Source organism: Alexandromys fortis, unplaced genomic scaffold, assembly GCF_014885135.2.
Source record: "Alexandromys fortis isolate MF-2015 unplaced genomic scaffold, M_Fortis_MF-2015_v1.1 scaffold_204, whole genome shotgun sequence".
Taxonomy (NCBI): Eukaryota; Metazoa; Chordata; class Mammalia; order Rodentia; family Cricetidae; genus Alexandromys; species Alexandromys fortis.
This window is the reverse complement of record NW_026068116.1, coordinates 2,704,477-2,728,361: the sequence shown is the minus strand read 5'-3', so window position 1 is coordinate 2,728,361 and position 23,885 is coordinate 2,704,477. Positions and strand designations below refer to the sequence as shown.

The 23,885-nt window shown below is 44.1% G+C and overlaps 1 protein-coding gene across 1 annotated transcript in view; it reads right to left on the bottom strand.

Moving 5' to 3' along the window:
• LOC126490184 (zinc finger protein 420-like) overlaps positions 1-23,885 on the bottom strand; it is a 58,154-nt gene that overhangs the window by 29,526 nt on the left and 4,743 nt on the right. The window contains 5 exon segments of the mRNA XM_050124912.1: positions 1,501-1,593; positions 5,080-5,206; positions 9,391-9,494; positions 17,372-17,543; positions 18,123-18,215. Coding sequence (XP_049980869.1) covers positions 1,501-1,593; positions 5,080-5,206; positions 9,391-9,393 — 223 coding nt within the window. The 5' untranslated portion in view covers positions 9,394-9,494; positions 17,372-17,543; positions 18,123-18,215.

Here is a 23,885-nt window from a genome sequence, read left to right as displayed (position 1 = left end):
TGTTTTTTGTTTCTGTTTTTAATTTAGCTTTTCTCTTCCAAGATCTGAGATTGTATCCTTTTTCAGAATCACTCTGCTGAATTTCTTTCTTTTTTTTTTTTTTTGGTTTTTCGAGACAGGGTTTCTTTGTAGCTTTTTGGTTCCTGTCCTGGAACTAGCTCTTGTAGACCAGGCTGTCCTCGAACTCACAGAGATCCACCTGCCTCTGCCTTCCGAGTGCTGGGATTAAAGGTGTGTGCCACCACCGCCCTTCTGCTGAATTTCTTATCCAAGAAGCCAAATTTTCCATACAAAAGAGTTAAAATGACCTTGTACATGCAGGCTCATATAGTGCACACGCAGTGTGTTTGTGTTTATGAACATGTGCACACACACGGGGAACTCAGAGGGTGAATCTCGGGTATTGCTTCCTTGTTTGAGACAATATCTCTCACTGGGACCTGAGGTTCAGCAATTTATGAGACTGGCTGGCCATCAAGCCTGGGGATCTGCCTGTCTCTAACTCCGAAGCACCAAGTTTACAACCAGGGGGCCCCCAAACCATGTCTTAATTTTTGTAGTTGTGTACAGAAATTCAAGTCTGCAGCCTTTGAAGGCAAGCACTTTACTGACCGAGCTCGCTCGCACTCTCTCTCTCTCTCCTCCTCCTCTTCCTTCTCCTCTTCCTTCTCCTCTTCCTCCTCCTCCTCCTTCTTCTTCCTCTCTCTCCCTCCCTCCCTCCCTCGGGACTCTCCCTTCCTCTCTCCCTCCCTCCCTCCCTTGGGACTCTCCCTCATCCACTACTCATCTGAGCCTGCCTCGGCTTTAGAGCTGAACCCTGTGACTTCTGATGTCCTCTGTCCACAGGGCACAAGCACAAACTAGACTCTGGTTTGGCTGGTACTTTCTAGTCAGGTTCCCTAGCTAGTCTTAAATTTAAATCCTCATGAGTACTTCATGGCAAATGTGGAAAATAGTCATCACACAGTAAAAACTGAAATAAACGAAAAATTCTTTACTATTTCCCCCTCTAAAGCCCTGTGTTCTCCCTCCGCGCCTGAGAAACATTCTCTGTGCTGCCTCCCTCACCGTAACACATGTCCCTTGCTCCACTTTTCTCCCACTATATGGAAGTATTTTAAGAGGAGAAGCCTTTGTGTGTGATTAAGGATCAGGATAACTGCAAAGACAAGCACTTGTCAAAAGCTGGTATTGAAATAATGTCCATAAATGCCTAACAAAACATACGGTGGCAAAGGGAAGGGAACACGCACAATTGAAGACCCAGGTTAAGCAGCTGGATGGTTCTGAAGAGCAGAACAACAAAAAAAGCCATTCCTCAACATCAGGAAACTGGTAGTTTAACACAGAATGTTGGGAAACCGGATAGAACAGGTGTCTGGTCCAGGAGGCGAGCTGTCCTCAGGACTGGGTTTAGACGGACCTTGTTGAAAACGGCCCAAGATGAACAGTATGGCGGCCTCTGTGTCCCGCCCTCTCTTGCCTTGTTCATTCACTGACCTGAGAGGCTCCAGACTGAGGCATCTGCCGTGCTCCACGGCCCAAGTCCATGCTCTAAGTTCAAGATCAACTCAGGTTTGGTCACGCAGTGCCCTGTGAGTGAGAAACAACGCAGGGTTGTGACACAGTGCTAATCAAGGCCACTGATGGGAGGCGATCAGAAGGTCTTCCTTCCTTCCTTCCTTCCTTCCTTCCTTCCTTCCTTCCTTCCTTCCTTCCTTCCTTCCTTCCTTCCTTTTTATTTATTTATTTTCTGGGTGGACCGGAGACTAAACCTGCGGCCTAACACTAGGTAGGAAAGTCACTGTCAACCGACCTACAGCCCTAGCTCTCAGTGATTTACACATTTTTATTAAAGTAGGTTTTCACTCACACTCTCCACTGACGGAAGTGTTGTCCCCAAGTGGCACTTAAGGATTTTAAGAAACCTCCCAGGGGAGATGGATGGTGGAACAGTGGGTAAAGCCCCTGTAATGGAAGAGGACCCAAGTTCAGTCCCCAGCAGTCATGTAAAAGCGCTGGCTTAAGGGAACTCAATAGACAATTTGTCTGTTATAAAGGGTAAATTAAAAAAGAAAAGTAGTCATAAAGAAAGAACCACCCAGAAGATTTGTAGGGGAAGAGCTCAACTGATCAAAGAAAAAAAACACACACAGCTGGTGCCGGGCGATGGTGGCGCACACCTTTAATCCCAGCACTCCGGAGGCAGAGGCAGGCGGATCTCTGTGAGTTCGAGACCAGCCTGGTCTACAGAGCTAGTTCCAGGACAGGCTCCAAAGCCACAGAGAAACCCTGTCTCGAAAAACAAAAACAAAAACAATAAAAAAAAAAAAAAGAATTGGGAAGAAGAGAAGACAGGGTCTAGAGAGTCTGCTCAGTAGTTACGAGGACATGCTGCCCTGATCACAACCATCTAAAGCTCCAGCTCCAACGCATCTAAGGCCCTCTTCTGGCCTTCAAGGACACCAGGCGCACAAGTGGTGCACAGACATAATAAAGGCAAAATATCCATACACACAAAATTTTTAAAAATAAAAGAATATATATGAGAACATAGTTCCTTTTTTTTTTTTTCCTTTTTCCAGACAGGGTTTCTCTGTATAACAGTCCTGGCTGTCCTAGAACTTGCTTTGTAGACCAGGCTGGCCTCAAACTCCCAGAGGTACGCCTGCTCTGCCTTTCAAGTGCTGGAATTAAAGGCGTGCACTACCACCACCACCCAGCAACATGGTCCTTTTAAGAAAACAAACATTCACATTATTTGTGTTCCAGAAGAAAAGAGAATGGTTATAAAAACATAGACAGGCATGTCCAATAGAACCTAAAAGATTTGGACCAACAAATCACTTACATCCAAACTAGAAGAACTCCAAGACAAAGAGAATCCCAAAAACACAAGGAAGGAAGCCTACAGTTGCTTATAAATGAGCACCTATTACAGGAACAGCCAAGTTTCCAGTACTAGCTATTACAATGACTTCGAATCCAGACAAAGACACAAGATCCAAATGACAGATCTGTTATCTCCAACAAATAAAGACGAGGAACATAACTACTACAGAAACGACCAAGGGAACCTCATGCCAGAGACACAGTACTTCCATATAGAAATGAATGGGCACAAAACACTCTGTCCACAGTTAAGAATAAAACAAAACAAAACAAGATCCATGCATACTTAGTATGGATCAAAAATGCACTCCAGAGACCAGGGGGGCAGGCGCTGGTCAGCGGTCTGCTATGCAGTCAGCAGGTAAAGTTCGGGAGAAGGAAAGGAGCTCGCTGGACACACTTTGCAGGGGACAAGCTCACTGGATACACTTTGCAGGGGACAAGCTCACTGGACACAGTTTGCAGGGGACAAGCTCACTGGATACACTGTGCAGGGGACAAGCTCACTGGATACACTTTGCAGGGGACAAGCTCACTGGATACACTTTGCAGGGGTACTTAGGTGTCATCCCCTACCTTTCCTCCTACTGAAACTGAGCTGAGAAGCCTTGCTCTGCAATGTGTTCCCTGCCACAAGACTCTCTCAACAAAGGATCCACGTAAACCTAGAGCTAAAACACATCCTCCCTCCCCCATGGCATCAGAAGGCTAAGGAGCTTCTCACTTAACAGAGGCTTCAGAACTTACATTCAGAAAAGAAGTACGTTCTCATGAATCAATTATTCTGCGAAACCTGGATATTTACATGCTATAGAAAGGAACCACTGTCTTGAGAACAAACAAACAAACAAAGACTAGACTCTTTTCATACCATATAGAGAAATCAATTACAAATGGATCATAGAATTACATGTAAGGTCTGGAACTCTAAAACTCGGAACAATGATGCAGATGGAGTCTTTTAATATATACCAATCCAGTCAACAGAAGCAAAACCAACAAATGAGATTATATTAGACTAAATGTCATATCTAAAATGAGAAAATACTATAAAATTATTTATTCAGCAAGTGATTAATTTCTAGACCATATAAAGGATCTCATTCACTAAACACAGAAAAGTAAAAGATCTCATTAAATCCGGACAAGCAGTCTAAATTGATACTTCCCAAACATGATATACAAATACGTTTACAAGTAAATTTGAAAGAAATTTTCCCAAAATGCCTTACCACTAAATTATAGATTTAAAACAACCTCAGTCACAGTGGCAGGCAAGCAGGCCGTTCTGTTATCTGTAGTATGGCTGTTATTCTGGGCTTCAAAAGACTGGCACCATCTTAAAACACAGGATGATCTTGGCACAAAGCCACGGCAATGAAATGAACAAAGATACGTAGTGTTATGGAGGGGACCAGGATTGGTAGCATCCCCTTACGAGACTATCATGTATTTCTCTGCTGAGATTCCAGCCTGGGCACACTTTTGCCCACTTGTAGGTTGGTAAAACTGTAAGTAAAAACTAACTAAGGTTGGAGGCTTTTTCTGCTTCTGTTTTTTGTATATCTGAGTCACATTTACTCACTAAATAAACCCAATAAACTCATATATTCACCAAGCACTGATGAAATCTTTCTTTGGGTAAGAAACTCCATTCGTATTTGGAGCAAACACATTTTTCCTAAGTCTCTCCAGGAAAGTTACGGTGCGTAGATGAAATGAGTGAGGCACAAAATGAGAAGTCCTCTGTGTTCTCATCAAACTTGCAAACGAAAGGTGGCCTCAAACAGACAGAAAAACAATAGGAACTATAGAGCAAGGGCAAGACACAGGGCACGGGGGAGGGGAAGAAGGTAAGCATTAGCAGGATATAGCAGGAAGGGAGGCCTAGGTAAGTTCTGCAATGCTATTACTATTATACACATATATACGGCGCCAACTAAATATTCTAAAATGACATCAGAGATATGTAAATGCTCCCCATACAAACAAGCGAATCCAGGGCTGGTACACTATCAGTTATCACCAACCAGATCATCATACACGATGTGCGGTACAGAGCTACCCTGTTCTTCATCCATGCGTATCACTGCCACGCCAATTAAAATGTACAACATCAGATTAGCATTAAAAGCAAGCAACAATTCTACAACTGGTACCTCTGAGAATCACGGGAGTCTGACTCACCCACGGACACCAGGCTGCTGTAGGTCTCCAGCATCACTTCCCTGTAGAGGGTCCTCTGGGCAGCATCCAGGTCCTGCCACTCCTCCCGGGTGAAGTCCACGGCTACGTCCTCAAATGACACCAACACCTGGAATGACAAATGTGTCTTCAATCCAAGGTGTGCTCAGCCTTAGGGACAGAAAACGGGAACTGATTGTTTCATGTGTATATGTCTTATCAGTGTCTTATAGAAATGTAGCCGGTTTTGAATTCTGTATTATGATAGAAGGAAAAAATCAACGCAAAAGTCTTATCTATGTGTTAATCTTGTGATTCAAAAAAATATGACCAGAAACTTTTCTAAGGAATCACAACAGAAACACAGATTCATAGAGGAATACATATATACACATGGTCTGTATTATTATGAGCAAAAGACAGACATAGATACATGTAACCACATAAAAATGACATTAAATCTGTAAAGGATGAACAAAACAATGCAAAGGCAAATGTTGGGGCTGGGAGCACACCGCTGTGGTATAGTGCATGCGGATGGCAGGGCCGTGAGTTCAATTCCGAGAGCCTGGAGCAACTGTGGAGTCCACATGGACTCATGTACACTGGTGTAGATGTTGGGGAAAATTTGTCAGTACTTAAGGTTTCCTGAATATGTGTTGACCAAAAATTAATTCTGAATCAAGTGTGCATAGACCCAAGAGGAGTGTGGCAGCGCTCACCGGTGCTGCACCTTGACTTCGGGTAGCTGCAGTCCGAGCACTCACAGCTTCCTGCTGTGACTCCACCACACGCCTCCTGGGGAAACGACCAGAAAAGCTCCAGCTCACAGGCATGTTTTAAACTATGCTGCTTTTATTGTGAATACATTTTCCGCTCCCACAGAGACATGACGGCTTAATTATAGAAAGATTTAACATTTCCATATTCTTCATCTAAGCATCAAACTAGTATATATCTCAATTGTATTGTTAGAAACAGAAGCCTTTCACGGCTCAGTATGCACCTTGTCTTCATCTTTAATTAAATTGTATGTATACCAAAGAATCATTTCAAAATAACTTCTTTGGACTTGAGTTTTGTGCATGGTGATAGATAGGGGTCTATTTTCATTCTTCTACAGGTTGACATCCAGTTTTGCCAGCACCATTTGTTGAAGATGCTCTCTTTTTTCCACTGTATACTTTTAGCTCCTTTATCGAAAATCAGGTGTTCATAGGTTTGTGGGTTAAAGTCAGGGTCTTCTATTCGATTCCATTGGTCGACTTCTCTGTTTTTATGCCAATACCAAGCTGTTTTCAATACTGTAGCTCTGTAATAGAGTTTGAAGTCAGGGGTGGTAATGCCTCCAGACGTTCCTTTATTGTATAAGATTGTTTTGGCTATCCTGGGTTTTTTGTTTTTCCATATAAAGTTGATTATTTTTGATCCAACTGCACGTACTGGCTTTGTGGGAGCCTAGGCAGTTTGGATGCTCACCTTACTAGACCTGGATGGAGGTGGGTGGTCCTTGGACTTCCCATAGGGCAGGGAACCCTGATTGCTCTTTGGGCTGACGAGGGAGGGGGATTTGGTTGGGGGTGGGGGGAAATGGGAGGCGGTGGCGGGGAAGAGACAGAAATTTTTAATAAATTAATTAATTAATTAATTAAAAATAATTATTTATTTATTTAGGATTTTTTCGAGACAGGGTTCCTCTGTAGTTTTTGGTGCCTGTCCTGGAACTAGCTCTTGTAGACCAGGCTGGCCTCGAACTCACAGAGATCCGCCTGCCTCTGCCTCCCAAGTGCTGGGATTAAAGGCGTGCGCCACCACTGCCCGGCTTTTGTATTAGGTTTAAAACTCTCTTATTTATACAAAAGGGGGAAGTGATGGGGAATCTCTGTCAGTCACTGATTTTCAAGAGGTTGGACCAGGTTAGGGGAGTGACCTTTTTGGTACCTAAAGAAAAGCTGCTGGTGCCCAGGGCTTTCTCTCTCTCTTTCTTTCTCTGTGGTTTCTATGCTACACAACTGAGGTTGGACTTCTGGTTCCTGTTTCATGAGTTTTCCACTTATAATAAGAAAATATAATTTGTTTATCTTGGAGTTAGCCTGGGTTTCTTCAACCTGTGCCATTCAACACACCATCCTCACTGGATCCTCACTGGAACTCCTCTGGGATATCCTGTGGCTGCCCCCAGTCATGGAGATGCTGCGGATCTACAGGGCCAGTTCCTTCACAAACTCTAGAACCCGGTAGGGTGTGCCAACTCAGGGCTATGACCTGGGTGGTAGCTGAGCTGGTCAGTCAGGCCACTGGGGCAGCCTTCCTTAGATGAGGGGGAGAGTCGGATCTACACTCATGCCAGCAGGGTCGGTTCTCCCTCGCCTGTGGTGAGGGATGGAGCCATCTCTCCCAGCTTTCCCAGGGCCAGCAGAGGGTGGGGCTGGCTCAGCATGGCCTCTGATTTCATCATGCATGGTTCTCATAATCCTCTGAGATGACACAGGCCACAGACATCAGCACAGACCCCAGCTGCAGCTGGACCTCAGAACCTACACATGGCCCTCAGCAAGCAGCTGGGGCCCAGATGACACCAAGGCCCGAGGTGGCAGCACAGGCCACCCAGATCTATATGGCCCCTGCTGGAGCATGGACCCCAGACTCCAACCTTGGGGCTCTGTGTGGGCCTGGTGGCAACATGGGACATAGACCCAAGATGTGAAAGGACCACAGACCCAGGCATGGTCCTTGGCAGTCATCTGGGTCTGCATGTCACCATGGCCTCAAATGGAGGCCATTGGCACCGCTGCTGAGGGCCATGGAAGTCACTGGTTTTTAAGTTGGTTTTGATGTCAGGTGGCGGTGGTGCATGCCTTTAATCCCAGCACTCGGGGGCAGAGGCAGGTGGATCTCTGTGAGTTCGAGGCCAGCCTGGTCTTACAAGAGCTAGTTCGAGGCCAGCCTGGTCTACAAGAGCTAGTTCCAGGACAGGCTCCAAAGCTACAGAGAAACCCTGTCTTGAAAAACCAAAAAAAAAAAAAGAATAAAAAGAATAAAGGCTCTTTGCTTTCCCATACTGGACTTGGTCTCCTAGGTAGTTTGGGGGAGACTCCATAATTTGGGCATAACGCTGTGATCAGGTCATGTAAGCTGAAATAAACCCTTTTCCTCCAGGTTGCCTTGGTCATGTTTTTTCAGCACAGCAGTAGAAACCCTGATGAAGACAGGCATTCACCAGGTGAGCCTGGCAGACAGGCTGTGTGGCAAGGCTAGGTCTAAGGACTGGGGATGGCAAAAGCAGAGGAGGTTCCAGGGATTCACCAGCTGAGAAGGCATACACATATGTGCTCTGGACTAGGCTTTTTAATGAATAAAGAAACTGCCTTGGCCTGTTGATAGGGCAGAGTAGAACTAGGTGGGAAAACTAAACTGAATGCTGGGAGAAAGGAGGCAGAGTCAGTGAGAAGCCACATAGCTCCTCCAGAGACAGACGCAGGACAGAAACTTGCTGGTGAGCCACAGCTATGTAGCGATACACAAATTAATAGAAATGGGTTAATTTAAGATATATGAGCTAGAAATATGTGTAAGCTAATAGGCCAAGCAGTGTTGTAATTTATACAGTTTCGTGTGATTATTTCAGGTCTGGGCAGTCAGGAACAAACAAGTGGCCTCCCTACAAACAACCTGTGTTTCCAAGCCAAGGTCAGTCACTTGGTGTCTCCTCTGTGAAGTTAGAGATTTGTTTTTCATGGACAAGAAAAGTATATAAACCATCATATATTTTTCTACCTAAGTTTTAAAACATTTTTAATTCTTCAAAAATTTCATAGATGAAGACAATGAGTTTTTTGTTTGTTTGTTTTTGGTTTTCTTTTTGGTTTTGGAGACAGAGTTTCTCTGTTCAACTGTTTAACAGTCCTGGCTGTCCTAGAATTTGCTTTGTAAACCAGGATGGCCTTGAACTCACTGAGATCTGCCTGTCTCTGCCTTCCAAGTGCTGGGATTAAAGGTGTCCACCACCAGTCTAGACAATGCATTTTATTTATCCACACCCAGCCCACCCCTTTTTCTCCCTGGAACACTCCATCCCAACTTCACTTCCTTCTTTTCCTTAAATAACCCACTGAATCCCAGTGTGCATGGAGGTGGGGCCATCCCCTGGAGCATGGGGTTACCTACCAGGGGTCCCACCCAAAGAAAACCGATTTGCAAAATGTGTTTATTCATTAAACCACGATGTCAATTATATCTTTGGTGTAATGTAAATAAGAAGCCCACAGACCGATCAGGCCTGTGTTCCTTGCCAGAGATGTGTCACAGACTCACCATTTCCAGTTCTAGGACACCCAGTGTTCTCACTGTGGTTCTCAAGGGAGCAGCATGTCACCAGGAAACAGAAGTGGCATTAGAGCCTCTTGATCAAGATGAACCTGAAGACAGATCACATGATGGTTTGTTCAGAGACAAACACTGGACATTCCTCACCTTAGCGCTGGGCCAGACTGGGTTTTGTTTCTCACCCCCTCAGACTCTGAGTAACAGCAGGTGGCACAAAGCCTAGGGAAATGGAGCCAGAAGGCAGACCTTCCTGCTCAGGACAACCTGCAGCTATCACTGTAGCCCAATTAGAGGCTGGCCTTGAATTATTAGCCTTTCTTATGCTTCCCAGGCTTGAGACTATGGACTCCTGAGCACTGCACCTCCTTAACCAGGCTCACCTTGAAACAGAACAAACTGTCATTCTGGGATACTAAGGAATGCAAACATTTAATATTCCATAACTTCTAGAAAACTCTCATGTTCTTCCAAGGGCAATTCTTCCTTCCCACAGAGTCAAGTGAACACTGTGACTTTTAAATCAAATTTTTTGTTTGGTTGTACAACTACCCACTACCCCTTCCAGCTTTGTCACTTAGGAAATTGTCTGAGAGTCAGTGAAGTGCATATCACCAAGCCCTGCTGGCAAATCATTCAGACTCCAGGCTGGGACACTCTCTGAAGTTCAGGCTTATTTCGTTTGAAACTTAACTCATCTAGGCGCTCAATTCCTGTTAATTCCTTCTTCCTGCCCACACCGGGGACTGTGCTGTTGGTACCAATGCAACAGTCGAGACAGATCAGTCACAAAGAGCCCTGCTGGGGTGAAGGGCAGAGCCCAGTGCCCAGGGTAAAGCCCTGCTGGGGTGAAGGGCAGAGCCCAGTGCCCAGGGTAAGTTCATGCCTTTTCTTCACACTGTGCACATTGCCTCTCAGTACATTTTTAGGCATGATTACTGTGTGGGTATTAAAAACTTCATTCTTGCTTTCACCAAAACTTCCATAGCTTATATTGGTATCTATTCTTGTATATTGATACAAAGTTAAATTATATTGACTACTGTATACATGCATGCTTCTACCTCTGTTTAAAACATTTTTTATGTATTGATATATGTATATATTGTATTGATATATGTATATTTACCATATTGCAGTGTACAGTTCCACCTCTGATTAAGATACTTATATATTGTGTATGTATTGAGATATATTTACCACACTGCAATGTATTAAAAAAAACTTCCATAGCTCTCCTAAAAATATTTTTTAACCATATTCATATAATTCCTATTCACTCAGTACCGTCTTTGCCCTCTTCTTTAAGGATTAAATGCCCCCAATACAACTTTAGACTTTTAGACTGTCATTTTCTCACAGTAATCATGTGGAGGTTGGAATTATATTCTGGATAATCATTGCATGTTTGTGCAAGAATCTGGCAGTAAAGGGCAGTTAACTCCCCATTGTTCCAGTGCTGCTACAGATGAAACACAAGCCTTCGCACATATTAGCCAAGCGCCCTACTGCCGAGCCATGGCCCCAGCCCTAAACATTCAATTCTAGGCAGCTGTTTTTCCACTGAGCTGCATCTGTGATGGAGGAAGGTCATTGGTTAATTAATAAAGAAACTGCTTGGCCCTGATAGGTTAGAACATAGGTGGGTGGAGTAAACAGAACAGAATGCTGGGAGGAAGAGGAAGTCAGCTCAGACGCCATGCTCCCCTCTTCTGGGCAGACGCAATGAAGCTCTGGCCCAGGATGGACGTAGGCTAGAATCTTCCCGGTAAGCGCACCTTGGGGTGCTACACACATTAATAGAAATGGGAAATCAAGATGTAAGAATTAGCCAGTAAGAAGCTAGAGCTAATGGGCCAGGCAGTGTTTAAATGAATACAATTTGTGTGTTGTTATTTCGGGGCATAAACTGACCAGGCGACCAGGAGCCAGGCTGTGGGAAGAGGCCCGCAGCTCCTACTACACATCTGAAATTGTTTCTGAGGCAATGCAGGTCTATGTGGCCTAGGATAGGCTCAAACTCAATACTGTTCCTTCAAAAGTCTAAATTTGGGGGTTACAGGTGTATGGCCATCGTTACCAGCCCAGACACTTAAAGAATTTTTAAAATATTTTCCACACGAATGTTTTGTCTGTATATGTGTGTGGACATCATATGAGTGCTGCATGCCCTCAAAGGTTAGAGGAGGGGTCAGAGTCTCTGGAATTGGATTTATGGAAGGTTACACCATAATTGGGTACTGAGAACTGAATCTGGGTCCCCTACAAGAGCAACAAGCATTCTTTTTTTTAACTTTTTTTTTTTTTTTTTTTTTTTGGTTCTTCGAGACAGGGTTTCTCTGTGGTTTTGGAGCCTGTCCTGGAACTAACTCTTGTAGACCAGGCTGGTCTCGAACTCACAGAGATCCGCCTGCCTCTGCCTCCCAAGTGCTGGGATTAAAGGCGTGCGCCACCACCACCCGGCCTTTTTTTTTTAGCTTTTCTTTCTATTTTTTGGTTTTTGTTTTTTTTTTGACAGAGTTTCTCTGTGTGACTTCTGGAACCTGTCCTGGAACTTGCTCTGTAGACCAGGATGGCCTCAGACTCATAGAGGTCTGCCTGCTTCTGCTTCCCGAGTGCTGGGATTAAAGGCGTGAGCCACCACTACCCAGCACAATGAGCATTCTTTTTTTTTTTTTTAAATAAGATTTATTTATCACACATATGGTATTCTGCATGCAGGCATGCTTTCATGCCAGAAGAGGGCATAAGATCTCATTACAGATGGTTGTGAGCCACCATGTGGTTGGCTGAGAATTGACTCAGAACCTCTGGAAGAGCAGGCAGTGCTCTTAACTCCTGAGACATCTTTCCAGTCCCACAACGAGCATTCTTACCACTAAGCCACTCCAGCCCTGGCTAGGCTAACTTTAAATGAAGGCCAGGCATCATGGGTAAAGTCAGCACTGCTGTACTCAGCCCTTTCCCGACATCCGCACGAATGCTCTCGGCTTTGCTATCGACTGGATGGCTGTTCTAGCTGGGGACCACTGGGAAGCAGGCAGAGGGTTCAATGGAAAGGACTCTCTGTCATCTGAGCAGGGACCAACTGCCCCACAGGGAATCCTGGAGGTCACATAGCTACCATAGTGAGAGTCAAGAGACTATAGATGACCAGCCTGGTGCCACTGCAGAGCTGATGCCCTCATCCCATGAGATAGGCATGATATGAGCAAGCATCTCCCTAACAGAGGGTACTTCCCACATTATATGAAATCAAAGGCCTTTCCAAAAGCTGGGAGATTGACCCTTCCATTGGCAAAAGCCCAAGAGCCATGTCTCTATCCCACCTAGTCCTTCCTCCTTTTAGCCAAGGCTGTGCTCCATATACAGCCCTTGAGTATCTTGGATTGGAGGCTGACTTTGATGTGCATTTGGCAGAGACCTTGACAGCCCTGAGTTCACACCCCTCACTTCATGGATGAGAGAGCCATGGCCTACTAAGGGGGGAAGCTGAGGGTGAGTGCTGAGATGAGTGTGTTCATTTGGCAAATGGTCACTGAGTACATACACGTACCAGCTGTGTTCTAGGCACCAGTGAGAGAATGAAGTCTTGCCTTGGGGAAGGAAACACCTTAGCAGGGAAGATTCAGACAGCTACAGAGTGTACACGAACCACACAATGACATGGAGGAAAATGAGGCAAGTGATCACAGGGTAGAGAATTTGAGTAGACACAAACTGACTGGATCAAGCCCTGTAGCTGGGCAAAGGCCGTAGGAAACAATTAGCGTAGTAAGTCTGAGAAGCTCAGCACTGAGGACGGTGTGGCCAGAGCAGAAGGAAGAGAACATGGAGATGCAGCAAGAGGAGGCGGAAGACACAAACGCCAGAAGACACAGATGTTAAATATGCTTTCTTTTTTCCCTGTAATATTTTTTGCTTTGTCAAAAATCAGGTGTTCATAAGTGTGTGGATTGGTATCTAGGTCTTCAGTTCATTTCCATTGGACTTCCTGTTTTTATGTTTTTCTGCCAATGCCAGGCTGTTTTCGGTACGGCAGCTCTGAAGTAGAGTTTGAAGCCAGGGATTTTGATGCCTCCAGAAGTTTCTTTATTGTACAGGATTGTTTTGGCTATCCTGGGTTTTTGGTTTTCCATATGAAGTTAAGTACCGTTCTTTCAAGGTCTTTGAAGAATTTTGCTGAGATTTTGATGGGCATTGCATTCAATCTGTAGGTTGCTTTTGTTAAGACTGACATTTTTATGTTAATTCTACTTACCCAAGAGCCTGGGAGATCTTTCCATTTTCTCTCTTCTTCAATTTCTTTCTTCAAAGATTTAAAGTTCTTGTCATCCAAGTCTTCCACTTGTTTGGTTAGAGTTACTCTGAGGTATTTTATGTTATTTGTGGCTATTGTGAAGGTGATATTTCTCTGATTTCTTTCTCAGCCTATTTATCATCTGTGTAAAAGAGGGCCACTAATTTTTTTTTTTTGAGATAATCTTGTATCCTGTTACATTACTGAAAGTGTTTATGGGTTGTAGAAGTTTCTTGGTAGAATTGTTGGAGTTGCTTATGTAAACTAATATATTATCAGTAAATAGTGAGAATTTGACTTCTTCTTTTCTGATTTATATCCCCTTGATTTCCTCTTGTTGTCTTATTGCTCTAGCTAGGACCTCAAAAACTATAGCTAGATATGGAGAGAGTGGACAACCTTGTCTTGCTCTTGATTTCAGTGGGACTGCTTTGAGTTTCTCTCCATTTATTTTGATGTTGGCTGTTGGCTTGCTGTATATTGCCTTTTTTTTTTGTTTAGGAATGCTCCTGGTATCCCTGTTCTAAGACCTTTATCATGAAGGGATGTTGTATTTTGTTGAAGGCTTTTTCAACATCTAATGAAATTAGCATGTGGTTTTTATTTTTCAGTTTGTTTATATGGTGGATTATGTCGACAGATTTTCTTATGTTGAACCATCCCTACATCTCTGGGATGAAGTCGACTTGATAATGGTGGATGATTTTTCTAATACGTTCTTGGATTTGACTTGCCAGTATTTTATTTAGTATTTTTTGCATCAGTGTTCATGAGTGAGACTGGTCTGTAATTCTCTTTCTTAGTAATGTCTTTATGTGGTTTGGATATCAAGGTAATTGTAGCCCTCATGAAAAGAGTTTGGCAATGTTCCTTCTCTTTCTATTGTGTGGAACCATTCGAGGAGTATTGCTATTAGTTCTTCTTTGAAAGTCATGAAGAATTCTGAGCTGAAACCATCTGGTCCTGGGCTTTGTTTGGTTGGGAGACTTTTGATGACTGTTTCTATTTCTTCAGCAGTTATAGGTCTGTTTAATTTGCTTATCTGGTCTTGATTTAATTTTGGTAAGTGATATTTATCAAAAAAAGTTGTCCATTTCCTTTAAATTTTCCAATTATGTAGAGTACAGGTTTTCAAAATATGACCTAATGATTCTCTGGATTTCCTTTGTGTCTGTTTTTATGTCCCCTTTTCATTTTGGATTTGTTAATTTGGATATTCTCTCTCTGGCTTTTGGTTAGCTTGGATTAAAGTTTGTCTATTTTGTTGATTTTTTCAAAGAACCAACTCTTTGTCTCATTTATTCTTTGTACTGTTTTCTTTGTTTCTATTTTATTGATTTCAACTCTCAATTTGATTATTTCCTGCCATCTAGTCCTCTTGGGTGAGTTTGCTTTCTTTTGTTCTAGAGTTTTCAAATGTTCTGTTAATTTTTTACTAATGTGGGATTTTTTTCCAGTTTCTTTATGTAGGCAATTAGTACAGTTAGTGTTACTAACTTTCTTTGTAACATTGCTTTCATTGTGTCCCATAAATTTAGGTATGTTGTGTGGTCATTTTCATTGAATTTTAGGAAGTCTTTGATTTCTTCCGTGACACATTGATGCCTCAGGTGAGCACTGTTTAATTTCCATGTCTGTGGGCTTTCTGGTATTAGTGTTGCTGTGGGTTTCTAATTTTAGGTGATCCAATAAGATACATGGGGTTATTTCCTTTTTTTTTTTTTTTTTTTTTTTTTTTTTTTTTTTTTTTTTTTTTTNTTTTTTTTTTTTTTGTATCTGTTGAGGTTACCGAGTATGTGGTCAGTTTTTCCATGAGGTGCTGAGAAGAAGGTATATTCTTTTATGTTTGGATAAAATGTTCTATATATGTCTGTTAAGTCCATTTGAGTCATAACACCTGTTAGTTCCCTTATTTCTCTGTTAATTTTTTGTCTGACAGACCTATCCAGTGGTGAGAGGGGAATATTGAAGTCTCCCACTATTAGTGTGTGGGGTTTAATGTATGATTTAAGCTTTAGAAGTGTTTCTTTTACATATGAGGGTGCCCTTGTATTTGGGGCATAGATGTTCAGTATTGAGATTTCCTCTTGATGGATTTTTCCTGTGACTAATATGAAATGACCTTCTTTTGATTAATTTTAGTTTGAAGTCTATTTTGTTAGATGTTAGGATAGTTACATCTGCTTGTTTCTTAGGTCCGTTTAATTGGAAATTTTTTTCCCAACCCTTTACTCATGGGGTCTTTCCCTAGCACATATATCCCAATGTTTTCTGAAGTATAGCTACTTAATAAGAGATTTCTCGAATAACTATATTTACAATACTTTTCTCGTGTATACCTACCATTTTCTCAGTTCCATCTGTAATAGAACATTATCCCACACCCATTAAATTTAATGGTTTGCTTCCTTATGTCTTTCACATTTTAGGCTGCGGCACGCTGCTTCCACCAGCAGAAGAGACGACCACAACAGGATTCTTCTCAGAACACACTTTATTGGAGCACTTACACTTGAGAATTGAGAGAGGCAAGAAGACCCCGTCCCGTGGAAGCAGAAGAATATATACGGTGCCAGACAAAGCCCTGATGTGTCATCAACCCAATGGCTCAGGCCAGAATGGAGTGATCGTGCTAAATTATGATTGGCCAGATCGAATGGCCAGATTGAAAGACTCCCCGTGCTAGGGGGAGCATGCGTGCATGCGCACAAGTTGTTTACCAAGTTTAACATGGAACAACAAATGGCGCCCAGGCTCCATGCCAACACACCCACAACAAGACGGCGCTATGGCGCGTGCCACAATAGGCATTAAATGCTGCCTTAAAAGGGGACTTCTAGCATTGATGAATCTCTTAGAGGCATCTTGAATATGAAACCTCTTGATGTGTCAGTAAGATTACACTGATTTTGAAGGATATCCCTCATCAAATATATGGAGTATAACTGTGACTCTTGGATCTTCTTATAGACACCAAGACGGTCAGCACATCAGAGGGCTTCCTCAGTTATAAAAGTGCTGGGTTTGGCAACACAAAAAGCCAGCACGCACGTTCTCAGCTGTTTTGCTTTCTGCCCAAGTCCCTTTGTCTTCAGCCTAATGCTTACAATCTACATTTTATTCCAACTCTTTAAAAAGAGAGCAGCGGCTCTTCTCCCGTCCACAGTTCACCAGGCCCACTACGGAGCAGTCCCACATTGCTGAAGACTTTTCATCCTTTATGTTCGGACCTGAAATGTGGTTTGAGTGCTCACACTAAATGTTTTACCTAAATCAACAGGCTTCATTTGATGTACTGCTTTGATGTACTGCTTTTTCGATTCCTATTTGCCACAAGTCTTTCTCTTGAGTTTCATGGCTGGTCTAAACCCTGGCATTCACTTTATGAACACAGAAAATGATATTAAAAATACCACCACCCAAGAGCAAGCATGATGCGCCAAATGTGGAAATCAGTTAAATCCAACTTGAACTAAAATAAACAAACAACTCCTTAACATCGAGTTCAGCTTTTACACTCTTCTTAAAACCTCACACCTACTTTTTCTCTCCTCCCAGGAAACACTGTCTGAGCTCTATGTCACCATAATCTTCCTATCTTTGGTTCACTTTTCTTCTTACAATGAATATAAGAAAACTCTAAGAGTTGCCTGTGGGCATGGGGATACACACCTTTAATCCCAGCACTCCAGAGACAAAAGCAGGTGGATCTCTGTGAGTTCCAGACCAGCCAGGTGTCTGTGAGTTCCAGACCAGCCAGGTGTACAAAGCGAGTTCCAGGCAGGACTGCTAGGGCTGTTACACAGAGTCGTCTGTGTGATTACTATTGGCATCACCACCACAGCTATAAAGAATAAACAGGACCATAGCAAGTGTTGAAAACCGATGTCAGCAACTGCTTAATTTTAAAAAGAATGGAAGCGAGAATTTAGGTCCAGGGACTAAGCAATAAAAACATCTAAGTCAGAGGTTCTCAACCTTCCCAATGCTGAGAGTCTTTAATACAGTTCTTCATGTTGTGCTGACCCCAACCATAAGATTAGTTTCATTGTTACTTCACACCTGTAATTTTGTTAATGTTATGAATTGTTCTGTAAATATCTGTGTTTTCCAATAGTCTTAGGCGGCCCTTATGAAAGGGTCATTCAACCCCCAGAGGGGGCGCAACCCATAGGTTGAGAACCACTGGATCTAAGTACTATACAGGATTGAAATTTTAACAAATCTAAGAAAATATACTTCGAAGCAGAAACTGGGGACTGTGTTAACAAGGAGAACCCTCTTCAGGAACTGCAGAAAACACATGTCTGACTCACAGGACTAACTATCTACAGGAACCATTTGGGTATAAAATCAGCTCAACACAACCAGTACATGATGTTCTCTCCTTGTTGACACCCTTGTGCCATATGCACTGACTGACCTGGGAGGCATCGAACTGAGCCTTCTGCTATGGTCCATGGCCTGAATCTCAGCTCCCACTTAAAGATGAACTCTGCTCCAGTCATGTGGTGTCCTGCAAATGGACAACACATCAGCTTTGCAACGTTCAAGTGAGGACCACTCATGAACGACGACGGCTCCACTGCAAAGACCTCACTGTGACCAGTGAATCAGAGACTCTCTCCCTGTTCCCCGACGGGACTGCTGCCCTCAAGTGAATCAGAAACATTCTCACCCTGTTCCCTGACGGGACTGCTACCCTCAACTGGCAGTAAGCTGCATGATAAACAACCCAAAATAAAGATCTGGAGACTATTTAAGGTAACAGAAGATAATAAAGAGAAAATACAACCACTGGAAAAACTCCGTTAGAGCACAGGGAACTCAGAAAAGAGATAATTATAAAGAACCGGTCAGAAACTCTGAGTTCAATTCAAAAAATAAAAAAAGTGGAAAAACAAAGCCAGGCACAGGGACAGAGGCTGTTAATCCCAGCACTCAGGAGGGAAAGGCTGGCAGATCTCTGTGAGTTCAAGGCCAGCCTGGTCTACACAGCAAGTTCTAGGCTGACAGGGACTACATAGACCCGCCTCAAAGGAAAGAAATGTAAAAAAGGAAAAACAACCTCCAAAGCAACAAATAAAGACAAAGAAGAAAAAGAGTAAAAAGCAAAGACTCCACAGCTGAATTGATAAGGCAGAGAAAAAATCCAAAGCACAATGACTTCATCTTTAAATAATTGAAGCAGGTGAAGAAATGAGAAACACTTAAGGAACAACTGACCTTTTGATATACAATAATGGACATTAAGGAAGCACACACTTGTGTTATGTTCCAGAAGAGAAAGCACATGAACAGTTTCAGCAAGAGAATTTTACCTTCATAGGAGAGATATACACAGAGAGACTCAAGAAACTCAAGGATCCTCAGTAGATCTAACAATTCTGTCAGGGACATTGAAACTAACAAACTTCTTTCCTAGAGAATTCTATAGTCCTGAAGAGGTATGCCTAAATCCTGTTGAAATAGGAGCAGCGGGGCTGCATCCCCAGCACCCCAGCCGCCTGGCTAGCTTATGCCTGAAATAACAACACACAAACTGTATTCATTTAAAGACTGCTTGGCCCATTTCTATCTAGCCTCTTCTAGGCTAATTCTCACATATTAATTTAGCCCATTTCTAGTAATGTGTGTAAGCACCCCAAGGTGCGCTTACCAGGAAGATTCTAGCCTACGTCCATCCTGGGTCGGAGTTGCCTGGGGCAGAGCCTGGTGTCTCTGCTCCAGAGTGCAGAGCTGTAGAGTCTGTCTGAGGAGTCTTACCTCACTTCCTCTTCCTCCTGTTTATTCCTCCCACCTATGTTTTAACCTATCAGGGCAAGCAGTTTCTTTATTTAATTAACCAATGAAATCAACAGATTGATATATGACACTCCCACATCAAAATCCCTTATAAAAGGCCCTGCCGACTTCCCAGCTATAACCATACTACCAGCATTACAATGCTTTTTTTCTTGGGGAAGGGGAGTTTGAGACAGGGTTCTCTCTGTGTAGCCCTGGCTGTCTTGGAATTCACTCTGTAGATCAGGCTGGCCTCGAACTCAGAGATCCACCTGCCTCTGCCTCCCGAGTGCTGGGACTAAAGGGGTGAGCCACCACCACCTGGCTTGCATAATGCTTTTAAGACTATATAAAGTAAGTTTAAAGCTACCCTGGGCTACAATCGAGTTTTAAAAGACAAAGAAACAGAGAGAAATGAAGGCTCCAAAATGGCACAGGAATTATACGCCAGTTTTTAGAAAGAAAACAGTTCTGACCTGGAAAGCAGCGTGCTTCTCCTGTGCTTCACGATGGCCGCACCGTAGCCACAGAGGAGATAGGGTGTCCAGGCAGCCACTGGCTGTTAAGAGAGGCTTAGCTGAATGCTGAGATGTGTACATGTTTCAAGCTACCTGAGAGGCTGGTGCAGAAAACTGAGTTTGGGGCCATTCTGGACAAAGAATGAAATCCCGTTTCAAGCCCAGAGTGGGGCATCTTGTTTGTAATGCCTACATTCAGTAAGCTTCATCATGTGTTTGAGGCCAACCTGGGCTACCCAGCAAGATCCTGGAGAGGGAGGAAGACACAGGAGAGGAGCCTAAGACCTTGGGGTGGTGGTGAGGGTACACACTGGGGGGTATAGTGGCCCATGACAGTAACCCCAGCCCTCTGGAGGCTGAGACAAGGGACTGCAAGATCAAGGTCAGGGTGGGCATCAAAGGTCCAGGCCAGCCTATTCTTCAGAGTAAGACCTTATTTCAAATAAATAAATAAATAAATAAATAAATAAATAAATAAAATTAGTCATGGATACAACTGTCTGTAGTCAAACCACAGATCCAGTACCATAAGCGTACATGAAAAAATTTGTTAACAAGGGCTGGTGAGATGGCTCAGGAGAGAAAGGCATTTGCCACCAAGTCTGACAACCTGAGTTGGATCCCCAGAGCCCACACGATGGAGGGAACCAAGTCCTTCAAGTTGTCTTCTGACATCAACATATTCACCACAGCACACACACCATCTCCCCAATAAATACGTATCTGGTAAAAAGGCTATCATTAAAATTTGTCAACAAAATAATCAAGAGGAACAGCACATAAAGATTGCAAACTACTTGTGGTGGTTTGAATGAAAATGGCCCCACAGGCACTAGTAGGAGGGATGGCATTGTTGAAGCAGGTGTGGCCTTGATGGAGGAAGAGTGTGCCACTGGCTTTTGAGGTTACAAAAGCTCAAGCCAGGCCCAGAGTCTCTCTCTTCCTGCTGCCTGCTGATCCAGATGTAGAATTCTCAGCTACTCCTCCGGCACCATGTCTGCCTATGTGCACCACCAAGGTCCCCACCATGTTAACAATGGATTAAAACTCTGAACCTGTAAGCCTGTCCCAGTTAAAAGTTTTCCTTTATAGAAGTTGCCATGGTCACTGTGTCTCTTCACAGCAATAGAACACGAAGACACTACACAAACAGGGGCCAGGGGTGCACACCCGTGATCTCGGCACTCAGGAGGTAGATGCAGGAATATCAGAAGCTTGGCTTCATCCTTGTCTATATGACTAGTTCAAAACTAGCCCAGGCTTCCTGGGACACTGTCTTTAGAAACATTATAAACTATGATTATGTGATGCATGCTAGGGTTGCAACATTCACAGTATAAGATCTCACATGTGCGAGACACCAGATCCACAGGATAAACACCAAAACTGTGTAGGTAGGTCAGAACAGATTGTCAGAAGTCCTAGGGGGCTGCTGAGATGCGGCCCTGCTTCCTGGCTGTAGTGAGATGACCAGCCTGGCTCCACTCCCTGCCGCATTGCTTAGATCCACTGCATAGGTGAGAAAACTACCTAGGAAAATTGTCTGCCTAGAATCACATTGGAATTCAAATACAAGCATCACCCCTGTTGGTGATGAAGTCTCACTATATAGACTAAGCTAGCCTCAAATTCCCAGTTCTCCTGCCTCAGTGTGTCAAGTGTCAGAATTTAGGCAAACACCACCATACCTGCACAACCTAAACGATTTGATAGCACCCCACTTACAGATGAGTACCATGGTCCCCCAGCTGTCTTTCATCCTCTCGTGGGGACCTCTGTGTTCTTAGGTCCTACATCCAATTTTCTGAGACCTGCCCTCAAACCTACCCATTGATGGCAGATGCCAGCGTCCACATGGTACCATATCTACACTGGCCATTGTAGTCAGGGGAGGAACACAGGGCATCAGGTGCCAGGTGGCAAAGGGAGGAACCTGATGTCTAAAGGCTCCTGTACAGACACAGCCCGAGGAGAAAGGGAAAGCCAAGCACTGGGGGTCAGGAGAATGCACTGCTCCTGCTTCTGTGAATAAGTAGAGCTCCATCCCCAACTACTGAGCTGGGGATCTCTCTCTCCAGCCCTTCCTTCTCCTGGAGGCAGCAAAGCCAAGTTGCAGAGTGTATGGCTGTGTCGTCAGGTCCCTGCAGATACCCTCGCAAGGCACAGCTTCAGTCCCCCCATGCTCCATTTTCCTCATCCAAGCCACGCCCTCCCGGGACCAAAGGCTGAAAATCAGAGCCAATTTGTAGCCACTGGCTGCCCACCCAGGGCCTGGTGAAACCAGAACACTGGAGCCACAGATGGCCGGTTTAAGCCCCATCTCCTCCCAGTCCCTGGCTGGGAAACAGCTCTGAGTGTAAACTTCAGCAGAACTTTCTTCACAAGGTGCGGTGGGGGGGGGGGGGGGGGGGGGGGGGCGATGTGGTCAATTCTGAGTGGGACTCGGGGGAGACCCACCTTGTCTCCTCTGTGTGCTTAAAGGGTTACGAGAAGCCATGCGCTGAGCGGATAAGGGTAAGACAAGCGATGTAGGTAGGAATAGTGTGTGCACCTATAAGCACTTCGGAGGCTGAGATAAGAGGTTCCATGAGTTTGAAGCCATACTGGACTATACAGTGAATCCCAACCCGCTGTGAGCTATATAATGGGTTCCTATCTTGAAACAAACAAATAAAAATCAAACATTACCCAAATAAAACAAAAACACTACCAAAAAATAAAAAACAAAAGGTAGAGATAGAACCATTCATTCTTTTATCTTCTTGTTCTCTCTTCCCATGTGTGTGTGTGCACACGGCACATGTGTAGACACATGTGTGCCTGAGAAGTCAAGGTTGGGTCTCCCTCTGTTAACTTTCTGCTGTGTTTCTGAGACAGGGTTCCTCTCTCAGTCAGACTGTGATCCACTTGCCTCTGTTCCCCTAGCACTGCGGTTACAAATATCCCAGCATGCCAGCATACCAGCATGCCAGGCCCTCTTGTTGCATGGCATGCATTTTACTGACTGAGCCATCCACCCCCACCCCCTTATTCATTCAGTCTGCACATGGGTTAAATGAAATCTGTTCAGTGACCCTGTGAGGACCTGTTATTGTCTTCAACTCTTAAAGTCACAGTGCAGGAACCCGGAGGGAAAGCAACCAACATGGGTAACACAGCTATGACACAGCATCAGAATTTATAAGACAGAAGCAAGGGGTAGTCAAAGCTGGAGCCCCAACAACAGAAGCAGGAGGATCAAAGTGTATTTAAAGCCAGCTGGGTCTATATGGTGAGCCTGGGAAAGCCTTGTCTTAAAACCAGCAAAATGTGAATAGAGAGAGCGTGGCTGCTGAGTGGACCTGGTTTCCCGATTTGACAGCTGCGGATCTGTAGCGACAGCTACGGCCTGGAACTCACAAAGATGATGAGCAGTTGATAAAACTTCCACACAGAGCCAAACTGAGGCAGAAGGAAATGTGCCTGAGCCCCACTGCCCTCTCAACTAGAGGACGTCCAGTACACAGAGAACCTCCTCAGGTCCCCGTCTTCTGACTGGACTCCACCCCCATGGGGACTTGGAGCAGTAACATCCCCTGCTCCTTCCTCTAAAAACAGGAAGAACAGCCCTGCAGCTTGCATCAGGCAGGACTTTCCAGTCCTCTTTGATAAGTTTCTACAACCCATCCAAGGGCTGTCCCTGTTGGTGAGTGGGAACCTCTGAAGCTCAAGATCCAAAGAGGGAAAACCAGTCCTTTATGCCTATCTGTTTTGACTCTGTTATCAGTTACCAACCCTAGGAAAATGCTGAAAGTTGAGGCCTGTCGGTCCCACTCGGGGCAGAGACAAGAACACTCTACTCTTCCTCCCATCACAAGCATGAGCATCACCTCACCATGCCCCGC